This window comes from Hippoglossus stenolepis, chromosome 20 (assembly GCF_022539355.2).
Source record: "Hippoglossus stenolepis isolate QCI-W04-F060 chromosome 20, HSTE1.2, whole genome shotgun sequence".
Classification (NCBI taxonomy): domain Eukaryota; kingdom Metazoa; phylum Chordata; class Actinopteri; order Pleuronectiformes; family Pleuronectidae; genus Hippoglossus; species Hippoglossus stenolepis.
In genome coordinates this window covers 7,460,744-7,480,540 of record NC_061502.1, presented here as the reverse complement: position 1 = coordinate 7,480,540, position 19,797 = coordinate 7,460,744, and the positions used below count along the sequence as shown (strand labels likewise).

Here is a 19,797-nt window from a genome sequence, read left to right as displayed (position 1 = left end):
TCCTGCAGCTTGTTTTCTTTCAGCTTCAGATCTCTGACTGGTCTTGTGCGGCAAATTTCGTTTGAGAATCTATGAAAGTTTTTATCAGGCTGAACTTTTGGGAGTAATGTGAACAAAGCTTGAGCTCGGCAATGTCTGACATTCACTTGAATGGGAAAGCTGAAGCTGGTGCCAGATGACATTGGGTGAGAGGTGGAATCCAGATCATGCTGTGCCGGGCCTCATGACAGGAAAAGTTGTTCTATAACGCTGAAGTGTCTTTCAACTGACCTATCATACTTTTAAGCTGTTTTTATCTCCTGGCCTTACCCAAGGCAACTGGTGATACTCTGTATTTTGATCTGGACATAAGGCTATTCTAACCTCCTGAATGGACTATGACCCTTCACCTCTTGCCAACCAAAGTAGAGTTAATGTGTGAGAATGTGTTGAGTCTACAGGGTCATCAGGTTGGCCCCCATGCTTCATGAGTTACTTCTTCTCTGCACTTTCTCGATTTCATTTTTGTTTTTCGTTGCAGATCTGAAGATCAGTGTCTTGAAATTATGACAAGTGAGACACTGACAGTCTGTTTGGTTTCTATATTTCTATACCAGTGAAGGTATATGGATATACTCTTATATAGAGATACTCATAGATAAAGATAAGATTTGTTAGATACACAGAGGGTGGACTTCAGGTGTTACTGCAGTGTGCAAATTTACAAGACATACTTTAAAAAATTGCTAAATAATATAGAACACTAGATATAGTATGGAAGAGGAGAGTAGTACAACAACACATGCGTACATACATACATACATACATACATACATACATACATACAAAACGTGGGGGGAAATGAAAAAAGAGAAGACATAGTATCCAAAAGTGAAATTAACACATACAGAACTGTTACATATCTATAAATTGACTTGATAAAGATATTCATTTTTCTTCTCCACAGCTTTACCCAGATATCTGTCTAAGTTATATGTTTCAAACCAATACAGCCAACTCAATATTTGCACATCATCCATATTTACAAAATCCATATATTAACTATACTCGCAAAGCAGGACATAGACTGCAGAAGACTGAGAGGTTTAGAAAAATATTATTGTTAATCTCACTTACTTCGTAACTTATTTAGACTTTAATATCAACTCAGTTTCTGGAACAGAAGGCCCACAGTCATCTCAGGTTTAACTGTCTGTAAGATTTCATTTAAGTCTATTTTCTGAATCAGACCTCAGTGTGTGTTCCTGACAACCAAGCACCAGGGACTGCTCGCTGACAAACAGCCGAGGGGGTCGTGTTCTCCCGTGCGAGTTTCTGTGAACCCACATGTCCACGCTTTCCAGGAAAAGAGTCGTCGCCAACTTTAGAGGGAAATATTTGGGTCAACGGTCATGGAGGCCGCGTTGATGACGTCAGTGAGACGCCCCCCCTCCTCCGATCACCGCCCCCGCCACATCCCCGAAGCACATCGTTCACGTGTGTCCCTCTCAGCGGGACAGTATGTCCACACGTGTTCATACTTTTTCTTTTCTTTAACATACATGTGTGTCTACCGCTAATTTGACCTATGTGCCGTCGGCTTTGTTGACAGCTCGTAAACTTCCCACACATCGATTACACGATTAAAGCACATTTGTCATTTCCTATTTTCCAATTATCTTACAAGCTCTGATCGCATTTGCTCTTAAATCATCAAGCATCAAGATTCCACTGAATTACATTGACATATTGGTAAAGAAAAAAATAGGTGTTGTTAAGGCGCTAAAAAAGATATAGTTTTAAATGCTGTCAACTGCGTCGCTTTTGCCTTTTATAGTAACATCCAGGCAGCATTGAGATTCAAAAATCTCCCCTTCCCACTTTGTTTACCACTGTCAGGGGTCAAACATGTGCGCTCAGCTCGTGGTGTAGGAATTTCCGACAAACATGTAATGCAGCATGGTTTACAGGCCAACAGAGATCCGGAGCAGGGCGGAATGAAGCAGATCCGTCAAGATGGAGAAACAAAGTTCAGCACCACAAGGAAACAAGGAAACCGTGTTTTCAGAAATAAAAGCGTCTGATGTCCAACTCAAAAGGTTTAACACTTGAAATCCCTTTTCGAAATATTTGATCTGACAGACATTAAAGGGATGGTTCACCCACAAATGAAAAACCACTCCTTATGTGCCAATCTGTGTGACAATACACATCTGTTGGATCTAGAATTTATAGCTGCAAAACTCTATTTGCTCAGTATTTGCTGTGTAAAATATTAGTTAATGGCCATTGTCACGTTAATACTGAATAATCAGGGAGGCAATTTTTTAATGTATAAACAAGCAAGCCATTTTACATTAATACTACTACTAGTACTACTAATAACAATAATAATAGTAATAATAAAAATAATTAACTGTTATAATGACAACAGCTATATAACAATAATTGTAATAGATTATTGGTTCATACACACCCTGTACTCTAAAATATGAAAAAACAAACAAATAATATAGATCCAATTTATGTTAATACTAGGGCTGCCAAGCAGCACTGTGTGGGGGAGCACTTGCGAACTCGGGACCTGATGTCGCAGCCAGGGAGGGCGGACGGGGACCGGGCGAAACGGCTCTGTGTTGCGTGCGTTTTGTGCACTGCGGGAAGGATAGACACGTCACTTCCTGCGTCCGTCATGCGGTGCTGGTCCACGCCCACTAATCACGCATTATGGTCCACGCCATCAAGTGCAGACCACACCAAAATTCGCACCTATGATCAGAGTCCTGACCTGAACAGAACTCTGATCAGCAAAGAATTCCATGTTGTCAATTTGCTTTAATGAACCAGTGTCAGTGGTCATATATTCCTTTGATGTGTTAGACTGTTGCAAAGGTGAAATATGTATACGATCTGTAGAGAAACAAGTGTTTTGGACCTGAACAGATCTATTAGAATTTGTAGGCAGCACCTACTGCCAAATGAAGTAAGCCTCGTCTACAACTTTAATTCGATTTACATTAAATTCTCACCGTGTGGTCTGCACTTGATGGCGTGGCCCGTAATGCGTGATTGGTGAGCGTGGTTCGCCGTTGCGTGACAGAAACAGGAAGTGAAGCCTGTTTCCGTCACGCAACGGTCCCCGGCCGCCCTCCCTCGCAGCAAGTGCAAGTTTAAATTTAGTTTTACTAGTTAATATTGAAGGGTCTAATTTCCCACCTAACGCCGCGTACTGCAGTGCAGCAATCAGTTAGCGTTTTATTTTGAAAACCCAAACCGGAAGCCAGGTGTTATTCCCGGCGCAGTCAGCTGGACGGATGCTCGTGTAGCGGCTCGTCTGCTGTTCGCTCTCATCTTGAATCCTTTGTTAATGGCGGCTGGTTGCCGTTCGCTTTGTCCGGAACTTTCTGGCTGAATTTTAACCGACACCTCCCGTCAACCACTGTTTTTCTGCTCGTTCCATCTTTATTTCCTCCCGAGCTCAGGCTAATATTGACTTGTTTTTACGAACAAGGCAGTAATGGCTAACGGAGGAGTGACGCTACTGCCGCTGCCTCTGCCGCCGCTGGCTCGGGTTTCCTGTGCCTGATCTGAGACGTCTCTCTGCGGGGTAGAAGATGATTTCATCCTGAACAGAGGAGGAAGAGGCGAAGGAAGAGGCGAAGGAGGAGGCTTCCAAGAGCTGACGAGACACCACTGCCATAAAGTCAGAAGGTATTTATCTTTAACTCCTGTTTATTCTACGTATGTTTTTTTTCTCTGCCAGTAACTGCTGCTTTACCAGCTTGTTATTTAACGCTCGAGTAAACGACCAGCAGGACGAGTCAGCTGCTTTTCAGGTGATATTTGAACGTGATGACAACAGACACTTGGGCTTTTCTCTCCTACTCCTCATGGCCGACGTGTTGATCTATTGATAATGAAACGTATCTTTTATATAGCTCTGCTCCTGCCGCCAACCTTTGTGTGTGACTGTGTCAACCATGGAGACCACTCAGCTGACTCTAGTTGTCAGAGGAGAAACATCCCCAGGTATGTGTGTCAAACCTGAATGAAAACTATTAAACATAAAAAGGGCTGGCACTTATTTGTCAGAACAGGTTTGACCTCAGGAGTTCTCGTTAGATTTAATTATAGATCCAAGGTTTTGTTTTGCCAGTAGATCCTTCAGTTTGTCCTCACATGAATACAGTGCCTGCTCTAAACCTGATGTTTTGGAATGGGCTGTTCTCTTGTCCTGTGTTTATGCTCCAGAGCTGCTTCAGAATTATTCCTTGACATTAGTGAGTCCTCCTCAAACAGTTCTACGATATACTGTCACCTTTTATAGTTTCTGTGCAGAGCTTTTTTATAAACAGTCTATGGTGCAGTATGAAGTTAGAAAACCTTGTGTTCATCCTACCTGGTTTATTTGATTTTATAGTCAATGTTTTTCAATGAATTGAAACCAAAATTGCGTCATTACTGTTCAAATATGTGATTTATATTTAAGTTTGAGTTAACCGGTTTCATACATTACTTGTCGGCTATTTTAGAGGCGCAAGAGGCACAAACTTCAGACCCAGGTTTACAACTTTTCAAAATTAAAGCTCTGTAATTCAGCTCGATATAAACATTGCAGCAACACAACAAATGGTCTGCTCTTTTCTTTGAAGACAAACAGGAAGTCATTCTAATAATGTTGCTTTGACTGTACCTGTGAATGTCTGTCGGTCGGGTATAAAAAATAATCAAATTATCACAATGATCTGCCGTGGTTTGACCCAGTTGTCGAACACTGCTGTAGTTTATCAGAGGATGTAGAATAAGACGCCTCGACCCGCAGAGCACTGGTTGCCTGTTTATTCAAAGTTTATAAATATTGAACTTATTGTGTGTCCAAATTGCACAAAATGTCACTGCACCTTCTTGGGCCATAAAGAATACACATGCCAAGTGTGATGCATTCCACATACAGACAGACAGACAGACAGACAGATGTTAGTGGAATTAGTAGCTAGCTAGATATTGAAATCATGTTTTAGTTGTGATGTGTGTTCTCAGTTAAATTTCATTAATTAGAAAACAGGTCAAACCATTTTGTTGGCCCCATGTCAGCATTTCCAAACAAGTTAACACATGAGCACGTTGTCTATTGTTGTAATATCTAAATTTACATCAGCTAACATGTGAGTTTGAACATTTCTAGGTGAGTTGTTTGCTGTTGTCGGTAGCTGTGAAGCCCTGGGATGCTGGAGCTGTGAAAAAGCTGTCATCTTACATCCTGACAGCAATGATGGGTAAGTTCAACTATACGTTAAATACCTCACTTTTTAAAAACACATGTGTGGTTATGAGGTTACATGAAAATAGTGGTCTGCCCTTCTAATATGTGTGTACGTTGATTCCCTGACAGAAATACATGGACTACAACGGTCACTGTACCTACAGGAGTTGTTACCAACTACCGGTATTTCAAGGGCTTCTTTTTGGAGTCTAAGGTGAGCAGAGTCTCCTTTCTGTATAGTTGTTTACCTTTATAAATAACTGATTTATTTTCTAATATGTATCACAGAGAAATCCTTTCATCTTAATTGTGTTTTTCTTGTCAAAATGATGAATACTGTTTAATTCATGGCTAAGTAAATTCATAGTAAATGTCAGTGTTGTTGTGTTTTTTTTATTGCTCTGACTTTTAAACTGTGATTAAGAGAACATTACATTTGCCACAGTTCTTAAGGAAATACCACTTAAGATCACTTTCACATCCCCCACATGTGTGTTAATGGCCTTACTTAGAGCTCCAGGCAATCTGCCTACTGTAATCTAAGCATGTGAGCCTCGTCCAAGCCTCTGCTAAGCTCATCTCTCATCTGAATATAGATGTATAAAGGTCCCCTGAAATGAAGGAGAAGAAAGTGAGTCAGGTGTTTTCCTGGGAACATTGTTTATTGCAAAGTACATGTTGGGTGGAGCTCACATTGTGTAAGAATGAAAGCCTGCTCTAACTTGACTTCCTCTTTGCCGTGTGGTTTGTCAGACGGCTCCCTTTGATTACTGCAGTGCAATATAGATGACAATAATATCAATACACATTTTTTTTTTTTGGACCTGTGGATGTATGTAGGTACGATGGGTACAATTTCCTCAGCCTCAAATCTACAAAGAGTTCATTAAATGGCGGAGGTCAAAAATCGTTGCGGAAATCGTTGCGATTGCTAATTATGGCTTTATTACAGGTGAATAGGTCAGCCCAATGCGTAACTACAGACCCTTTTCCAAGTCCTTTTATTCTTCACTAACAAATCGACTTTTCAGATTTTAAACCAATGGTGTCTGACTGCCCTAGCTGGGGATTGGTGACCATACCAGCTCTAATTCCTTTCTCACACTCTGGTCCGAAGCCAGCTTTGACGCCGGACTGAAAAGCAGTCCACTGTATATGATTTGAAAACCTTAACATTTTTGCCAAACATTGAAATTGCAGAGCGCAGATGGTCCCTGTCAAGTGATAGTCAATGTGTGGGAGACACATCACCATCCCCGCACGATGAGCCCCACAGGTATAAAATAACAATAAAAAGGTGCACAATGTGGTTGGGTTTGGGAAAGTGTGTCATGCTCACACCTGACATACATGTGAGCATATCGTTCACAGTGCAACATGCATGACAGACGATGTTTTAGTTTTAAAATGCATCACTGTTGTTTGGCGTCCACACTACTCCAGAGTTTTCGAGAGCCCAAAACGGGGACGGCTGCGTTTTAGTCTGGCCGGGCAAAGACAGAGATTTACAGTTCCACCTTGCTATCTGTCCAAAAAGAGAAAACCCTCATCTTACTTTTCCCAATTGTTGCTTTTTGTTAGTATTTTCTGGAAGCAACAACCACAACCAACTGCAGAGTGGACAATCTGCTTCCTGTTTACACCGACACGCACGTCATGTGTGGTTACTGCTGAATATCTTTATATGCAGTAACAATAATTTCCTATATACTGTACAGTACACAAGATATGTTACAATATCTGCTCAGCACTGTGTGCCATGTAGGGATGATAGCAAATATTATAATTTAGGAAATTAATAGGGATTCTACTGGAACTGTAATATACTGGTAGTCTCTGGAACTATTTGGTTTTGTTGCCGTGTGTGTGTTTGTGTGTTTGCTTTGACAGAGATCAGACACTACACTCATTGGAATAATCTATAGCCAATGAGGAAGCACTGCAGTGAAGTAGATGTCACAACCTGATGTAGTAGACCTCTGTAGTTCAAACCCCATTATGTTTGCCTAACACAGACAAAGCTCATTCAGGATGAGCATGATAGGAAGAATAGTTGCAGCCGAGGCCACACCCTGCTCAATGTCCTTTTTGACCCCAGGTTGTCACCCCATCCCTGTTTGTTTGTTTGTTTGTTTGTTTGTTTTTTTTTTTTTTTTTTTTTTTGTATATCCTACTAAAACACTCCAATTTGTTAAAAAATATGAGGTTTATTTTGGTATTCAACCCTGAAGTGTTTGGTTTGGTTTCTGCTAAATTAACCATAATGACATGTGTATACTTAAAGCTGTAGTTTAAGGGTTATAAGGTTTTTGGGAAACAAATGTATTTTATTACCTGCATTTGAGGCAAATCAAATTGAGAGCAAACCAGTGGAGGCTTTAATACGGCACCTTTTTTTTTTGAAAGATGAATGCAAAATGAGGAAAATGCTGTGGTTTGATTTGTTTTAAATTTTTAGGATGATTTTATCCTGTTTCTAATATGTTTATCCTTTATTGCAGCATCACACCAGAATATTGATGACGGTCAATTTGGAATTAACAGTAAGTTGGATAAAAAACATTAAGCCATCTCTTAACTACAAACAGGACGGATAAGACAATATATAAACGCTCCATTTGGTAAAAGTACGATTCCATAAATTTGCTTATTTGTGTATTTAATACTTCAGGATAACTAAAACCCCCTTAGATTTCATTGTTATCTCTTCCTCTTCTTTTATACAGTCATATCGTATACAGTTTATACCGTTCATAACAGAACACAAAACTGTCTCCCCCTTGCTTTTGTTGCTGCCTCCATTTCTCTGGTCGTCATTCATAGGAGGCAAAGTGGATAAACATTTTTCATCCGAAAGCTAAGACGTCCTGCCTGTGTCCTTTCTTTTCTGCAGATGGGGTAAATTGTGTCGACGCTGGGTGGCTTACGTGCCAGACAGAGATTCGCCTGCGTCTGCACCATTCTAAGACGCCTCCGGTGTCCATCACCAAGAAGAAATTCAAGAAGTCTCGCTTCAGGTAGGGATGACACGCAGGTCGATTTCGACACCAGCCAGTGAAAGTTCTCTTTGAAAGTGACATGAGGCAGATCAGCATTACAGTTCTAGTGTTACATTGCCTGCCTGTTACCTGAGTAACAGAAGCCCTGCATACATAACTATTGTAAGAGGAGCTGAGTAGAACATTATCATGATTTAATCTTGTTTTCATGCATTTTATTTACTCTTTGTTTTACCAATCTGTCCAGGATCAAGCTAGCATTGGAGGGCTTTGAGGAGGATGGGGAAGATGAAGAGGAAGAGGAAGATACGTCCAGTGCTGCTTCTTGGAACAAGATGACCACCACTCTGGAGATCAGTATGATCAGTGCCAATGGCTACAGGTCGCGTCACTCGCAGCCTGAGTGTGGCTATGCCCTGGAGCCGTCCCAGTGGACCGAGTACAGTATCCACACCATGGACCCAGACAACCTAGAGCTCACATTTGAGTTCTTTGAGGTAATAACTCCGTTATCTTTATTTACGTGTTTAAAAAAAAAAAAAAGGAAGAACAAATCCGGAATCAAATTTAGATTTATATGGTTTCATTTGATTTATAATCATACAAATCTCATATTTGTTTACAGGAGGATATGGGTCAGCATGTTGTACAAGGGGATGATCATCCGGGACATATGGGCACAGCCTGCCTCCTCTCCTCCACTTTCTGGGAGACTGGCAAAGACAGGGGAGTAGTCACACTTCCCATCATGGGCAGAAATTCCAGACAGACCATCGGGAAAGTGAGAGGTAAGATTTTGTGCAAAGGACTCCCACGCTGATAACTGGAATAGCACTCAAATGAGCGCATACCTCTGCCAAGGGCCCTATCGCCGATGTTCCTGTTTACGCCCTTTCACAGGATCTTTGCCAAAACTTAGGCCTACGCCTTATGAAAACACGTTTAAATGTGCTAGATCTGGATTTTTATTTGGATCCTCACCAAATTTTAAATATTCATAGATATTAGTCACCTAAATATCTTTTCCATCAGGATCTGGGAAATTGGTGAAAATGTCAAAAGAATTCGTCCTGTCTCACAATGTTGAAGAAATAGAAATCTGGATCCAGACCGAAGTTAAAAGGAGTCATACCACATCCTTCCATTAAATGTCATGGCAATCCATTCAGTAGTTTTTGTGTAATGATGCTAACTAACAGACAAACAAACAAAGATAAGAACGTAACCTCCTTGGCGGAAGTAACGATCTGACTTAGAGCTTTGTACAATTATTTTTCTGTTGTACAATTTCTCACCTCAATCATCTCTCTCTCCTAGTGGATTACCTGGTGATTCAGCCCATCCAGGGGCTGCAGTGTGACATGAGCTCCTCGTTCACCAGGTACTGGAAGAAAAGAAGTGCTCTGAAGGTGGGTCACAGAGGAGCTGGCAGCACGCACGCGGCAAAGTGAGTCACAACAACTCGATAGGATGCTTTGTATATCAAATCATTGGTAATATTAGAAATATTAGTTGCAAATATTATTAAATACCACAAGAAGCTGTGTTCTTGTCCTGCATCTGTTCCCTTTCAACAATGTTCTTTTTGAATTTGTGTTTTACAGGCACCACAAAGTGAGAGAGAACACCATAGCTTCATTCAAAAGTGCTTCTCAGCATGTAAGTAACTCAGATGATTAATCTCTGAGCAAATATTTACCGTCAACATTACACCAGCCTTAATTACATGTTATTGTTTCCATGCAGGGTGCAGCCTATGTAGAGTTTGATGTTCACCTCTCTAAGGACGCCGTTCCTATCGTGTACCATGATCTGACATGCTGCATATCCACCAAGAAGGTACATTTAAGGTCGATTGTATTTGATGATGGGCAACTGTAAGGGATTTAGTGTTGAAACCCTTGTTTATTTTCTGAAACGTTATTTTCTGAATCTGTTGGTATTTTCACTTTCCATTAACTAATAATCACTGGAGTGCCATATATTTAGGAAAGTGGTGAGCATAAACAAATATGTAATCATTGTTTCCCCTCGACAGAAAAATGACAAGACTTCACTGGAGCTCGTTGAGGTTCCAGTCAAAGACTTGACTTATGATCAGCTGCAGCTTCTGAAGGTTAAAAAACACAAAACTATGCAAATAAAAAATACACGTTACCCCGTAGATTAAAGTAAAGTAAATAAGAGTTACAGCTGTGCTCTCTCTGCCGTGAGAATCAATATGTCTGTTTCTTAGTGCTTTACACATCTTACAAATGAATAGAAGGTCAAAATGATCAGTGAACAAACCTTTGTTTCGGAGTACTGTAATTATCAGGGCACAGTCACACAGAGAACCTGCTCAGCTAGATTTGTGTAACTTTCACCAGCTCCATTTATAAAACCGTGAAACAACACACTCTTCTGCCAAAGCCAAATTAGACAAGCCCTGTTGGCAAAGTATATGTTTCAACATGTATGGGAAATCGTGGAAATGTAATAATTTGTCTCACTCACCGATACGATCATGCGTGTTTTGTTTCCTAGCTGGCCCACGTTACAGCAATGAAAGGAGATGATCACAAAGGTATGCTCCTATTGGTTGTGTAGTGGTTTTATTTTTTCTCATTTGGCATCACAGCATTTTGCAAAGTGGCTTTGAGTGTGATGAGGTCAGCAGATAATCTATTCTGTTTGTTGTTTAGATCTGCTGGACGATGAAGAGGAAATTGACGATCACCAACCATTCCCTTCACTCTCACAGGTATATTACTTTATGGCGATGATCCTAATTAAATACCTTGTCTAGTCTTCATGAGCTGGTCCCCTTCACATATCGCTGGGTAAACTGTATAGCCAGGAACTCCCTGCCCTCAATAATAATATAGTTAATAATAACATATAACTCATGGCACTGCCGCTGTGAATTACCTGGTAAATAACCAGTTGTTTTCAATTATTTATTCCCCACCTCTCTTCCTCTTGTCCTGCTTCTCAATGTCTTTTGTCATGTCAAAATAAAATCAATGAATTGCATGTTTCACACCTGTTTTTTAAATTTTTCTTACAGATCTTTCAGGCTGTTCCTGAGCGTGTGGGTTTTAACATAGAGCTCAAATGGATCTGCCAGTTAAAGGTGATTTAACAGTGTAAAGCAAGAATTACTTTGAGTTGAATGAGTCATTGTGTGATTATCTGTTATTAATTAATCCTTTGTATTGACAGGACGGGTCATGGGACGGCAACCTCTCATCCTACTTCAACATGAACACCTTCCTTGATGTCATCCTGTCGTGTGTTCTGCAGAGAGGTGGCAATAGACGTGTTGTCTTCTCCTGCTTTGACCCAGACATCTGCACCATGTGAGCACAATTACATCTTATTTTGATTTAATAGTATGGTCATTTTGATCAGCATGCCGAGCTCGGTTTCCCTGTCAATCATTGAAACGTTTCAACGAATCAATTTCTGAATATTTTCCGAATTTAAAAAGACTCATTATCTGAAGAAGTACCCTTATTACTCAGAAGTTTAGTTTCAGTCAGTTAAATGACGACATTTGGAACTGCCACTTATTGCAAAATGTAAAAAATACTGAAAAGATTCTTGCTCTTTACAAACCAATCCTGAAGAAAAACTAAGTTAGCCAGAAAACAGACGCTGTCGTAGTTGCAAATAATTACTCTGCTGAATTCTTGTCATGTTTCCCTCAGGGTGCGACACAAGCAGAACAAGTACCCCATCCTCTTCCTCACTCAGGGAATTTCAGACAGGTATCCTGAACTGATGGACATCCGCTGCCAGACCACTCAGATCGCCATAAGCTTCGCCCAGAGCGAGAACATCCTGGTGAGCAGTTGTAGCAGCAAGTTAAAGATTTATCATGATGTAGCCACTGAGTTTTCCAGATTATATATATTTTTCTACAAAAATCAATTAATGAAGGTAGTTTCATACAGTTTTAAAAAAAGCCACATATAGTATACCTCAGTTCAATTTGGTTTACATTTTGTAACCGTTGTTCTTTCAGTAATAGTGTTTAGACTAAAACGTGACAATCCAGTTGGACGGCATTATTGAGAACGTGGAACTCTCCTCAAATGTACAGCAAGATGTCAGCAGTTCAACTTTAAGTGAATCCATTCAGACACTATTGAAACACAATTGAAATTTCCTAAATCTAAAAAGGTCAGGATTTCTCATTTTATTTGACTTGTTTTAGCATCATGTGCCTCCTCAGGACTGTGTGTAATAGCCCACGGCCCTCACGTCAGTGACAACAGCAGTCCTCATAACAAACAAGTCAGCCAGCACAGTGCAGTGTCAGCTGTTTCTAAGATCATCTGTGGTGGTTTAAGCGAGGATCACAAATGGACTCCAAACAACTTGGACAGTATAATCTGTTATTAGAGTTGAGCTCGGGCTGCAATTTTCTGTCGGAACCCATCAGAGCCTGAGAGAAAACGAACCGAGCCCGACTCAGACCTGACAGGCCTTTTGGCAGTCAGTGTAAAAAATGAAACGGATAGCCAAGGTGACCAACATGTTTTGTCTGGACCTTTCAGAACACAACGAGTCGGAGTTGGTATCTACACTCTGTTATCACGTGTTATGTTGAAGACACATTTGAAGTTGAATAAACTATTACATGTTATGAGGGCACACAGACATTACCAATGCTTAAGCCAACATGAGTATGAGTACATTAGAAGACAATTTATTTTGAGATGAAACGAGACCATTTTGTTTTCTCACTGGACTTCTTTGGCGGCTCCTTTAGGGAATCAGTGCCCACTCCGAGGAGCTGCTGAAGAACCTCACCCACATTCGTGACGCCCAGTCTAAAGGCCTGGTGCTTTTCAGCTGGGGAGATGACAACAACGACCACGAGACCAGAATTAAACTGAGGGAGCAGGGAATCGACGGGTTGATCTATGATAGGTAGGTAGGTTAAAGTGTGACATGCTTATCTGTGGCTGCTTTAGGTGTAGGCAATAAACACACACACACACACACACACACACACACACACACAACCCAACATGACCAGCTTTATACTGTATATCCAGTATAAATGTTCATTGTAAAAGTGCATAGTGTGGTACAAACTACCGCCGGGAAAACAAAGCTTATTTTGATCACTCTTAGAAAAATCTAATCAAACATTCAACACACTTTCCTGTCTTTCCTATTACGACAAACCTCATCATTGTGTTTCCGTCTATTACCTAGTGTCCTGCAAACTCTACAGTACACACTGTGCTGTTGTCTTGTGTTCAGCCTGAAACCACAACAGAGTCACTGAGCAGGGCATTCTCTTCCATTATTTAATGAGTGTGTTCCCAGTGCGGCACCTCTTCATGCGACAGTATGATCACATGGCCTTTGTTATCACTACAGGATTCAAAGTTGTGTAACCAAGTATTGGCACCCATGTTAATCACTTGGCACTTGTGTGTTCGTGCATAAGATGGGTCTGTGTTGTTAGATAAAGCCTGAGTGCACCCGCAGGTCCTTTTCCCTGCGTGGTCAGTGGAGGCTGCTTGCTCAGCTGTTTCAGTTCTGTTTCACTTTTTCATTTACTCCTTGCTTTGGACTCTGTTACCTCCGCCCAGTCCTTGATGATTCCAGACGCATCTTTCATTGAGCAGATTTGTCACCTCCAGGTTGTTGTTATAACTGTAACCTCTTTTTGTTTTTTTACAGAATTTGTGAATGCTTGGTGCCATATTATGACTCAAGTTCTCCAGAGTCATGTAATGTCTGTCTGGTTCCTGCCTGTGTTCTGTCCATTTACTCACTTCCACTTTTCCAACCCTTGGCTGATTTTGGTTTCGGTTCCCCACTCAAATGCTGCTTGACGTCCCATATGTTGCTCATTAAAATGCAACAGGAGCTAAATACAGCTCCTTGACAATGATACAAGACGGTTGACTTCTCACACAGTGCTGCACAAATGTTCAAGGCACTAAAAGTAAAGTGAGCTCTTCAAAAATATAAATTATAAATTATTTTTCAGTTAATTGTAGACAGAGTGCAGTAAACAGAAATAACTTAGATGTAACCCCCCCCCCAACCCTAACACACATGTGAACAGTGATAAGGCAAATGCTGTCTCATTTTATGAAAAACATTGACTTTAAAATTCTAGTTTTTCCTGATTCCAGCCTCTAAGACATATGCTAATCAGATTTAGACAACTTAAACCAATATTTGGTGTGGATACATTTTGCCTTTGCCACACCAATTCTCCCTGGTGCACTTGGAGAAAAGTGTGTCTACATTTACATGGAATATTCTGACTCTTGACCTTATTCAGAATAAGACATTTCTCCAATTATGATGTTTACATGAGCTGCTAATTGAATACTCCATTCATATTCCAGTTGACATGTTACAGATCCTAGTGATTATGGCTCATGTCAACATTACATCACTATGTCATATGTCATAGTCATTCCTCTAATGTCTCTCTGGTTCCTGCCTGTGATCTGTTCATTTACTCACTTTCACTTTACAGTGTCATGCCACTTGTGCACAGCACTGTAGGTCCAATGGCCTAATATTACATTCATGTTTCAGTGATGATAGTTTTTGGGATTTTCCTGTACATGAACTTGTTGTTGATTGGTCAACTGCCATGTTTATCATTTCTGAGGCCTCCTTATGTTATGCTTGGTATGTTACTTGGGGATATTCAATTTAGTTTCAGAAGCAAAGGAGGCAACAAGAGTGAATGGCTTGTTTCGTGCATGAGACTGTTTTCCTTCATTTATTTGCCTTTGTTAACTAAACAAAGTGCATATTTGCATTTGGCTCAAACAACCTTGATCCAGGAGACCTGCACTCAAGCCTTGTGTGTCGAACTATTCAACACACAGACACACAAGCCTATTTCATTTTTCACAAGCATATCTTCTAATACATCCTGTTCCATTTGTGGATTATCTGCTTGTGCTGCAGTTTGGTCCCTTTATAAAGGTGGTGAATGCACTGGATGCTCTTTGCAACCTTTTATCTTTTATTTGGTGAAGCATTTTAGCAGCTTGTTTGTTGACACAATCTATGTTGTATTACATTTCCCACCTTGGATCACTTTGCTCACAGAGGTGACTGACCTTCCTCTCTTGAGACCACTCATTTTAGGAGATGATAACGATACCTTCTAGGACATTTTTGGAATGTCACAGTGGGAAAAGCACAGGTGTAATTCTTGTAACCCCTATGTTATTTGATTATTTTAATTATTTGATATTATTCTATCTTTTTCTTAATTTTATTTTCCTTCTCATGATTAATGATTGCTTGACTTTTATACAGTTTGTATTAGCTTTCATTATTTATTCCTGTAAAAAACTGCTATATAAGCAAAGTTTATAATCTTATGATAATAATGCAAATTAATATTGGCTGAATTGTATTTAGCTGCTTCAGTTTCAAGGTCCTGGTGTTTTGCATTCTACAAATGTTATGGCAAGTCATCAAATATTAACTTTACAACCATTTAATCAAATTTCTTCGAACTTCCGCCTGTATATATCATATGGGTTTGGACAGACATAGATGTAAATTGCAACTTGACTTTTTGGAGGAGGCTCACAACTGTGTCTTGCCTCCAGTAATTCTAGTTCACCCTCTTAAGACATTTATCTATGTTAATTTGACTTGTGTAGAAGTGTTGCCCTAAATGAAACCACCTGTGACTTGCCGTAAGCTATTAACAGGGTTTCTGCTGGGTTATTTATTCTAGGGAAGTGTAATTAATTCTGGGACTCTGATATTCCTTCATATCTGTCGTACATGACATAGGTCTTACATTTCATTCACTTTGGTCTTCAGAAATATCTCAAATGTAACTTGTTGAAACCTGTGTGAAGAATACAGAGGAGTGGCTCACTCTGCGACCAAACCTTCCAAAACACTTATCCAATATCATCACATGACTACTCAGTGGTGCTTGGCAATAATTCAGTATTATCAGTAGGATGGGTCCTTTCATGTTAGTATAATCATACCATCATATGCTCATGTATTATGTCATATTATTGAAATATAAAGTCTCTGATGTGAAGAATAATGATGGATCATCGTAAACTTGATCGTCTCATGATTCATTTTACATGTGCCATATTATGACAACCCATGTTTCAACCTTATCGCCAAGCCCCACTGCTCATCTACTCAAATTCCTACTTTATTTTAGCAAAAATGTTTTCTGATCAGGAAATCTCTGCCATGACTCTGGTATTTAAATGACGGACAATATTCGAAAAATAAACTGACTACTGACCACTAATCTAACTGATGGATATTCTCTTCCTTGACTCTGGTATTTAAATGACGGACAATATTCGAAAAATAAACTGACTACTGACCACTAATCTAACTGATGGATATCTCTTCCTTCTCCTCCAGTATCTGTGAGGAACAAGGAGAGCAGCCCAATATCTTCCAGGTAGAGGAGCAGCACTCCCTGCAGGAGGTCATCACAGAAGAGACCATGCAGAGCTCCTCCTGCTCCTGCTACTCCATCCCCTGCTCCGTGGCTCCCTGCATCGCCTCCAAGACCCATAACGGCAGCACCGAGTCCGATTCTGGCCACAGCTCATTATAATCACACCTAAACTACCTGTCAGTAGACCTCACTGCGCACACACACTCACTCAAGACAACCAAATACAAACGAATAACATAATTACTGTCATGTGTCTTCACATATTTGTTCTGTTTTCTGTTGAAATAGGTGGATGGTTTGCCAAAACTTAAAGGCAGTCATGCCTGTTTCTTAAATGACGGGTGTAGGTATTAGAACTGTCTGCACAAAGGTCAGCAGACACTAAAAGTTGATATTTATTCAGCCAATATATTTCACCTCTATAGTTTAAAGTGCTAAAAGGTGATGCTATGATTTTTATACAGGTGTAAAATTGTATATGTGGCAACCTCATAAGATTTATGATGATGCTGGTTTTCTGTTTCAGCTGTTATGTCTTATCTGTGCATGTAGCCATTGCCTTAAGGGTTGTTTTTAAATTGCAATGAGTACTAGCTTCGGATTGCTATTTCAGGTTTTGAGAAATCATTTGAGAGTGTGTGGCACATCCATCGCTGGGTTAGATTGGCATACTACACAGTGCACGGAGATGTGCGTGAGGATGACAGTGCAGGTTGCCATAAATGAAAGAATATCTCCTGGTGGATAGAACACAGCACTTAGAAACAAGTCGACATGATTGATTTCCTTTTGAATGGACAGTTACCCCTCCTTTCCACAACTTCAAATTCATGCTTATTGACCTTATTCAGGTTGATGATTACACGCTGCATGCATACTGGATGTATTATGTCCTTTATTCATTTTATCTACTTGATTTGAGGCAAAGCTGACGAATGTTATGCAACAGTGCACATGTACCACAGCCTTAATGGTGAAAAGTCTGTGTCTGTTTCTTGTATATTATTTCAAAATCACCAACACTTAACTGATGATCTATTGTAATAGACTTGCGTGAACAAATACTCCAACTCCAACTACCATACTTCCTATAAATCTCCTGTCACAACGCAAAGCTATTTGTTGCTTGGCCGATCTTTTTTGGGAAGAAAATACACTTGAAATAATCATGAAATGAGTATTTAAGGACAAGTGTGTAGGGTATTGGTAGAAATGGGATATACTATTCACAAATTTTTAATGCCGCAAAACACAACCATTTATAGTATGTAGTATACCGTCTGTATATTGATGAAGCCATGCATGGTCTGTTTCTGTATGAATGAGAAACCAGGGAGAATGAAAGGCTCTAGTGTGTAATATGAACTGTGACAAGGTAGTGTAAATAAAAGGAAAAAAAATTAACTTGTTTATTTGACTTATCTCTCTTTCACATTACTTGAGTTTGTCTTGCTGATCAGGTAAAAGTGATCGTTTTGAAAGAATGAATGAAGCAACATTTTGAACGTGGGAGATAAATATAAAGTGCAATGGCTCCCTCTAGTGTATTCAGGACAGTGAATATTGAGGGGTCGCTCCAACTATTAATTATCATTATCACCCATTCCTGTAAGATGGATAAACCAACAGTGTTTGTTTACCTGTAAACTTGTACCTACAGTATCTTACATGAGGCTGTAAGACGATATAATACAATAAAGACAATGATAAGAGGCATTAATCAAACTGACTATCAGTAGCTGCGTTTTATCGATGGTACAGGCACAACCTACATAGGCAACACCCATGTCACACTAGCTGGCACTGCAGTTTAGTTAATAATTGATCAAATAATACAATCACACTTATTTGTAGTTGGCAAAACTAATGATGCAGGTTTTATTTTTTAATCTCAAGGTGATTGTGGAGGGCAGAGGCAATCAGAGTGAATCTTGAAATTTAATTCTCAGCCTTAGATTGCAAATACCTTGGCTACTGTTTAACAATGCTTTAAGATGAGAGAACATACACGTCCTTTACCACTCGTTTGAATCTTTGATGACATGGAGACCTCTACAGGAGGCCCGACGACAGGAGGCCCGACGACAGGAGGCCCGACAACAGGAGGCCTGACGACAGGTAAAGCAGGAAATGTGTCATTCAGAACCTAATCTTTGCACATTCCAAGCATTGTAAGTACATTCCAAGCATTGTAAATGGTCTGTGTTTATATAAAGCCTTTCTAGTCTTATAACCACTCAAAGCCCTTTACAGCCCAGTTTTGTCATTCACCCATATCCATACAGTGCATCTATGTGCAGCACTCTCACTCCCATACAGTTGGCACAGGCAATTTGGGGTTCAGTATCTTCAATATCTTGCCCAAGGACACTTCAGCACACGAAATGGGGGAGACTGGGAACCGAACCAGTTGAGGTAGAGCCAGTGCTGTGAGGGCAAACAAGGAAAGCATAGGCCGGGGCAGAGGTCATCATTATACTATTGTACTCAGATGCCCGACTCTTCATCCCTCCTCTAGTGTGCCATGGCTGCATTGCTCTCTCTTATTCTGCTCCACCATCAATGACTGCTTTCAAATACAGCCATGACAAAAGCAGGATAAGTTACAGTGTAAGTCACCTGTTAACTCACTACACTGCTACCTTTTATCCTGCAGTCACTTCTGTGTGATAACCCTGTCAGTATCTCTCAGACGCCCTGGTCGTCTCCTTCCATTGCACTGGTCCGCCTCACAATTATTAGATAAGCTGGTTAAGAGTCAACATGTTCTGAAACGTAAATAAAACTGTCAGACAAATGTAGTGGAGTACAAAGTACAACGTTTCCTGCTGACATGTAGTAGAAGTTGCATAGTTGCATGAATGTCAACAGTAATTTAGTACCTCAAATGTGTACTTAAGTATAGTACTTGAGTAAATGCACTTAGTTACTGACCAACGCTTGAAATGTACTTTCAGCTTGTTTGCACAAGAGGTCAGTTGTAATGTTTCAGCGCCCCCTACTGTACATATAAGCATCGTACACTGGTTTAGTTGCTTCTTTAAGATTATTTTCCAGACGATAAGATTTTCTATTTTATTTTCAGATCAAAAACTGTTTTTTAAAACTGTTGAATCAAATGA

The 19,797-nt window shown here is 40.1% G+C and overlaps 1 protein-coding gene across 4 annotated transcripts; it reads left to right on the top strand.

The window, feature by feature from the left end:
• The first annotated feature begins 3,269 nt into the window (after nt 1–3,269).
• Nucleotides 3,270–18,079, top strand: gpcpd1 (glycerophosphocholine phosphodiesterase 1). Of its 4 annotated transcripts, XM_035144037.2 has the most exons (21): nt 3,270–3,690; nt 3,918–4,008; nt 5,165–5,255; nt 5,372–5,456; nt 6,443–6,518; nt 7,744–7,785; nt 8,136–8,259; nt 8,489–8,738; nt 8,867–9,029; nt 9,559–9,688; nt 9,846–9,900; nt 9,988–10,080; nt 10,280–10,357; nt 10,768–10,807; nt 10,926–10,984; nt 11,291–11,356; nt 11,446–11,582; nt 11,934–12,069; nt 13,001–13,161; nt 13,927–13,976; nt 16,636–16,829. In XM_035144037.2, exons 2-21 carry the CDS (start codon nt 3,960–3,962, stop codon nt 16,677–16,679), a joined length of 1,929 nt encoding a protein of 642 aa, XP_034999928.1. In that variant the 5' UTR covers nt 3,270–3,690; nt 3,918–3,959; the 3' UTR covers nt 16,680–16,829. The 4 variants fall into 4 exon arrangements, with proteins under 4 accessions (XP_034999928.1, XP_034999927.1, XP_034999929.1 ...); XM_035144036.2 differs by lacking the exon at nt 13,927–13,976 and having other exon boundaries at nt 16,636–18,079; XM_035144038.2 differs by lacking the exon at nt 13,927–13,976 and having other exon boundaries at nt 13,001–13,165; nt 16,636–16,773.
• The last annotated feature ends 1,718 nt before the right edge of the window (nt 18,080–19,797 follow it).